This window comes from Emydura macquarii, unplaced genomic scaffold (assembly GCF_026122565.2).
Source record: "Emydura macquarii macquarii isolate MOO-44397 ecotype Brisbane River unplaced genomic scaffold, CSIRO-AGI_Emac_v2 contig_2676, whole genome shotgun sequence".
NCBI classification, from domain to species: Eukaryota; Metazoa; Chordata; order Testudines; family Chelidae; genus Emydura; species Emydura macquarii.
The window spans coordinates 11810415-11817039 of record NW_027132813.1 but is presented as its reverse complement, the minus strand read 5'-3'; the positions used below and the strand labels follow the sequence as shown (position 1 = coordinate 11817039).

Sequence of the window (6625 nt, the reverse complement as noted above, 5' to 3'; positions counted from 1 at the left end):
GTAAATATTTGCTTTTGGACATGCTTGTGGATCACTGACAATGTTTGTTATAAGGTAATATGGTATAAGAACCTAAATGGAATAGAAGAAACTAGGTCACTAAACGAAGTCTTAGAGATGGGCCCAAACCAAACGCCCGGATTCAAACACAGGGTATGGGTGGATGCTTCAGAATCTGATACAAATATCGTAGCTGATTCTTTCTATCCCTTTCTGTCCAAACCAGCTCTTTGGATCTGAATATTGCTGCATATTGGTGCAGAATTTGAATTTGAATCTAAGTTGTGCCATTTGGGCCTATCTGTAATAGTTGCAATTCATGACATTTCAGCATGACACAAAAATGTTCCCCAGGCAGAAAAAAGAGAAGGATTTGTTGTTGTTGTTAAAGTATCATTGCAATGTTTGTATTCTAAATGGCAGAGGATCATTTTATTTTCATTTTGGTTTAAAATAAGTCGCCAGTGTTTGAAACAGAATTTTTTCTCCCTGTAAGAGGGGAGCAGCAGACTGAGAATCACTCAGACACACAGGAAATAAATATCTCTCAAGCAGCTTCCAGGCATACGAAAGTCACACCATGTTTGCAAGAGTCATGGGGCTCTCTGCTCAATTCAGACACAATGGCTCAAACCATTGTGCAGCACAGCCACTGTGGGAAGAAGAGAAAAAAGGAGTTAGACTATTTGGAAGGTTCATTACATTTCTTTAGTGGGACTACATTTGGGCCCTGAAAGAAAACTATGGATCCAAACACTATTGGGCTTTGGGAAAGATTGGATCGGCATCTAATCTCTTTTATGGGATGAACTAAAACCACAGGTCCAACCTCTCTTGAACTTTGGGGAAGTTCAGAGCTGGAGCTAGTTTCAAACTTTGCAAATGGGCCTCTCACTGTGGATGAGAAAATGCTACAAAAAGAGATGTATGATCTTAAAACAAATCTTGAAGCCAGATTCCTCCCACATCTTAACAGGATATGACTAACTGCCATTGAAGTCACAGAGGAGGGGACTCCTATCCATCCCTCTATTTGGATTTTCCCTGCAGAGAAAGGACTGGGCCTCATTACTTTTGCACAATTTTGGTTTTCACAGTGCAAACTCTCATTTAAAAAACGATGAAATCTTAAAAGGTCTTTTCTAGGTGCTGTTAGGTTATTTAATTCACCCTCTGTCTGTGCAAGAATTGTTCCTGCTGTGCATTTTCTAGTGCTTTGTCTGCTCCACTTTGAAAGAAGAGAATGAAAATACCTATAAGAATATCATCTCCTAGACAAATAGAGGCATTCAGAATAAATTCTTTCTCACTTTAAGTATGATAAGTGTTCATTCTGTGGAAGAACAACTACTGACTTAGGAAGGATTTTAGTAGAAGCTTTTTGTCTAAAAAGATCTCTTCGGCTGCTGAATCTTCAGTAGACCTCCCATTTGAATAGCTATTTCAGTTGTTTGTGAAACTGATAGTGGATTTTCCAAGGAAATGTGTTTTCATTGTGACCAGTCATTGCTACAGTTTAACCATATGGTAGTTTGATGTAACTAGCCTTACTTCAGCCAAAGAGAGCTGAACAACTCCATTCTTGTCTTTGTCTAGCAGCTGGAACATTTCTGAAGAACAAAAGAAGGGAAGAAATAAAAAGTTAGTAACAGTGTCTGACAAAATACAGAAGCCTTCCACCATGGCCTATTCAAATCTGAATTCAGCTGTAGATCTTAGGTTACAAGTGGGTAGGAGCATTACAGACTATTTCCCTCCCTTCCTCTTAAGTATCATTCCTAAACCACTGTATATGGGGTAGCATAGCAGGCTGGACCCACTATAACACATTCTGTGCTCAGAATAAGACAGCCACAAAACATCCTAAATTGCACACACACTGGCCATTTTACGTGATATGTAGGGATGCACCCATGAATCTGAGATCTGAGTCAGCCCTGTGAAAGGGAAACTATACCACTTGTGTGAGATGAGTAGTGTGTGGGCAGAGCACTGGAAACATAGTGCATGTGATTATAAACCATAGGAGGATTAAGAAGAGCATTTCACCCCCTTGGAAGAATCCCCAGTGGTTAGTCAAATGGAACAGTTAACATTAGACTGCATTCATTAAAAAGAGTAAGTGAGTTCTCCACTTTTGTCAGCCCATCTCTATTAGCAATCCACAAAAGAATCAGAAAGTACTGGGTGTTACTTCAGAATTTATGACAGGAGGTTAGATGGCTGTTCCTTTTCTTCTTTTCCATAATCCTATAGTACAACACCTTACTAAGTGGCTGATTACATACAAAATCTGATTTTATAGCCAGACAAGCCATACAAACCCATGAAACTCCTAGACTGCCCCCAAACAAAAGCATATTCAAGATTTCCACCATTTTATCAATGTGAATACTGAGTGTATTTTTAATGAACCACGCCTTGGTATAAGAAAATAATCTGTATCCTTGACACTTACAATCAAAGGGCTTTGAACTGGTACTGGGCAAACCTTAAAAAGATTCAGAGGTTCACTTGAGATAAATGGTGCCCAGAAATCAAGTTGGTTTGGTTTTGATTTGATTGTCAGGTGATGATTTGGATCAGTTCTTATTTTTATCAGAACAGCTTTCACCGTCCCCATTTTGAAGTTCTGCCACTCTCAGAACTCATTGGAGTTACTAGGTTCAGTGTGGACTAGAGAACTGAGAAAAGGGCATGCTATGGTGGAAAGCCTCCAGCATGGATACATTTGGTTAGCTGAGCTAGGGATTCCTAACTTCTATTCCCAGTTCTGCCCAATGGCTTGCTGGTTGGCTTTAGGCAGTTCTCTTAACTTCTCCATGCTTTCCTTTCTCCGCTTCTTAAATAGGGATAATGATACTTATCTGTTTTACTGGGCGTGTTGTGAAGATAAAAGAGTTATGGCTTGCAAAGCTCTGAGATACAGATTTTTAAAGATAGTAAGTGGCTAAAGATGCAGATAAGTGCCTAGTGAGATTTTCAAGACAGCCTAGGCACCTAACTCCTATTGAAAATCCCACTAGTCACCCATCTACATCTTAAGGGACCTAATACCTTTAAAATGTGACGGTAAGTGCTTAGCCTTTTATAGCTAGATTGCACAAGCCTTACTTATTTGGATGAGCATATTCTAATACAAATAGTCTTATGGAAGCCAGTGGCCTATTCAGATGAGTAGGGGTTCTTCCAGGGTGAGTAAATGCTCCACAATCTAGTCCATGACTTTGTCTAGAAGAAAGATGATTAAGGTTTGGATCTGGACTGAATTCACCCAGGTTTGGGGGCATCTAGGCTTAGTCTGGGCCCTTCTCTATTGGGTTGTGAAGCAGAGTCAGTTTTGCTGGCTCCCTTACACTTCCACACTCCGATTTAAACAAAAACACCAGGCACTGAACAAAAACCCCCAAATGCTCAGTAGTTCTTCTCAGCTGCAGCAAAAGGAGGAACTTACTGAAGAGGGTCTCCAGGCGGATCATGCAGGCCACAAAGCCATCAAAGTCAATGGTCAGCTTGCTGCAGGCATAGCGGGTGACAATGATGTGCTGCACCTTATTGTTGAGAGTGAAACCTAAAAGCATGGAAAACACAGGAATCACTCAAGTAGCAGTTTCATACGCTTTTCAATACAACTTGCATGTTGAATTTTGCAGCTGCAGAAAGACGTGGACGAAGGATTATGGGTTAGTCCTCCTAGAAGGGTTGTTGGTCTCCATTCTCTCTCTGTGCAGTCTCCTTTCCATAGTCCATTGTGCTATGGTGGAGACAGGCATAAGTCTCCTTCATAAAGCCTAGACGAGCTGCATATTTCCCACTGTTCTGCAGAATTCCTTAGCCCTATATTTCTGAGATAAGCACCTAATTAATATGGCTTACTGCACTCCTGGGTCCCCAGCCAAACAGCAGCAAGTGCAGCCAAGTCCATTACCTACATAACACATTGGTGTTGAGTTTTAGGGCTTCATAGAGGCCCATTTAATGAGATGTGTGCTGCCCTAATCCAGAGCACAGGGACCCACCCCAGAAAGTCCACCGGGAAAGAGTTTACAGAGATGCAAATCATGCACCGAAACAACTGCTCCTTCAGTGGATCCAGAGCTGGCCAGCACCACCCCAGAAGTGGAAGGTACAGCCAAGGAGGAGACACGGCCTACGGATATATACTGAGGTTAAGAAGAGAGAGATGAGTCAATGATGTCACCATGATTATGAGGCTAGGAGACAGAAGAGATAGTGGAGTAGTCAGAATGCCTCAGTATTTTTATTTTTTAAATACAGAATGCCACATTACAGCGTTCTTTCCACACAGGATATTTACCTGCTTCCTTGAAGGCATTTCGCATCTCATGAGCATCTATGGTACCAGAATAGTCAGTATCTACTTTCTTATAGATCTCCTATAACAGAAGAAAGAGGAAGTATGGAGTCTCCCGTTAGACTGTTAGGAGCCCTATCTGATTGGCTGGGAAATGCACTGCTACTGCCAGCCAATGCATCTTCTCTCTGAAAGTGTTAATGACTGAAGGAAAAATTTCAATTAGCTAATGGCAAACTGTGCCCTGGGAAGCCATTCCCAGTGGGCTGGCAGCCTGCCCATCAACATGCTATGCTGTGGCAAATAGCCCCTTGAGGAATATCCTTCTCTTTCAGCAAACACTGTAATATATAACTTCCATTTTGGTTAGCAGTTCAAAAGAAACAACAGATGGTTCCCACAGCCAAATGATCTGTTATCCAGCTCCAGCTGAGTAATTAGAAACTGTTCTGGCCTGCAGCTGAGAGGAGAAACTGCTTTTGGGGTACGGTTTCATTTGCACAGGCCATCTAATTATTGCATGCTGGTGATCAGAATGTATCCAACCTGTGAGGAGCAGATCACCTCCTCCTTGACTTCAGTGGGAGTGGAGGGAGGTCTGCATTTCACAGGCGCAGGCCTGGAAGTGTACCATCCCAAAGGCTTATCTTAAAGGGACACTGTCAAGTAGATTAGATACAAACTTTGATCCTCCTTAAACTGACTCTGGAGAAAATCCTCTGGATATTAAATTCCCTGGATATTAATATTCACTTTCATGGAGATATTTTTAAAAAACTAAACAATGTCTATTTTGGTAGGCCCTGCAAAAATATGTGTCCTTTTTTCTGCTGCAGCAGTTAACTAATAAACTCTATTCCAAAGCATGTATTAGTGACATTGGTTCACAAGCAATTATGTTATACAGCAAAACAGCAGAGCCATGTTCATTTCAGTTGTATTAAAATCTAAGAGGTGAGGATCAATCCATATTTACCTAACAGATAAGAATAAAATCACCAAGTAAAGAGAGTTGTTCAAGCTTCTGAGAAGGTGTTACAAAATATAGAGTGAAGAGCTGGGATGGAAAAGGAATTGACTGTCTCTTTAAATCAGAAATGTTTTTGAACTAGAGCCCAGATCAAAACTTGGACCCATCTCTGTTTAAATCTGTATTTCACAGAGCTAGCCGGGGGTGGGGAGACAATGAAATAAGTTAGTTACCAAATATCTTTGAATCTTCAGCCAAAGTATCTTGAATTCTACAAGTCCCAAGGTGCCAGTCCCATCAATCTGGGTATGTTAAGGTCCGGTTCAAATTCAGAATGGCTCCGTTTTTACCCATATCAAAGAGAAAGAGTAACCAGCACTGATACAAATAAATAATCCATTGCAATGTAGTCTACTATTCATACTAGTTTTCATTTGTAATCCACTCATTGGAGAGAAACTTGCAGTTTAATTTTGCTTAGCTAAGAGTGTGCCAAGAATGTCTGGGTTATCTGCCGTACTGTGGAATGAAGTATTGGATTGTTAAAAGGTACTAGACCTATTAGATTACACTCCCACTTCACACATAGAAGAGTAACCCACTATTTAAAGCCCTTATTTAATAGACAAAGTGATTGACCTTACATTGGACACTCATTAACTATCAGGATCAGAGGCTGTCCTGGTCTATGCTAGTCAGACCTGTGCTGAGCCAAGAATTTCTGAATGCTAAAAAGAACAAAGAGATGTCAGCTAATAAGAGATTCTGAATTAAGTTAAAGTTTGTAGGTGACACAAAAATTGGGGCAGTGGTAAATAAAGAAAAGGACAGGTCACTGATTCTGATCAATCTGGATTATTTGGTAAACTGAACATAAGCAATACGTGTTTTAATATGACTAAATGTAAAAGTATATACATCTAGGAACAAAAAATGTCAGCTATATGTATAGGATTGGGGATGCTATCCTGGGAAGCAGTGACTCTGAAAAAGGTTTTGTGGTCATGATGGATTCAGCTGAACATGAACTCCCAGTGTGATGCTCTGGCCAAAATAGCTAATGAGATCCTGGAATGCATAAACAGGGGAATTTCCAGTCGAAGTAAAGAGGTTATTTTACTTCTGTATTTGTTAGTGGTGGGACAGCTGCTGGAATACTGTGTCCAGTTCTGGTGCCCAAAGTTCAAGAAGGATGTTGGTAAATTGGAGAGGATTCAGAGAAGAGCCATGAGAATGATTAAAGGATCGGAAAACACATCTCATAGGGATCAACTCAAGGAGCTCAATCTGTTTAGTTTAACAAAGGGAAGGTTAAGGGGTATCTTGATTGGGGAACAAAT

General features: G+C 40.7%; 1 protein-coding gene across 1 annotated transcript in view; it reads right to left on the bottom strand.

Annotated features, from left to right (window-relative positions):
- Positions 1-424: 424 nt before the first annotated feature.
- The window catches only part of LOC137164215 (calpain-8-like), a 36890-nt gene continuing 30689 nt past the window's right edge, over positions 425-6625 (bottom strand). The window contains exons 17-21 of the mRNA XM_067564891.1: positions 5519-5587; positions 4319-4397; positions 3455-3571; positions 1552-1610; positions 425-652 (exon numbers count right to left, since the gene is read on the bottom strand). Coding sequence (XP_067420992.1) covers positions 629-652; positions 1552-1610; positions 3455-3571; positions 4319-4397; positions 5519-5587 — 348 coding nt within the window. The 3' untranslated portion in view covers positions 425-628. The remainder of the gene's footprint in view (positions 653-1551; positions 1611-3454; positions 3572-4318; positions 4398-5518; positions 5588-6625) is intronic.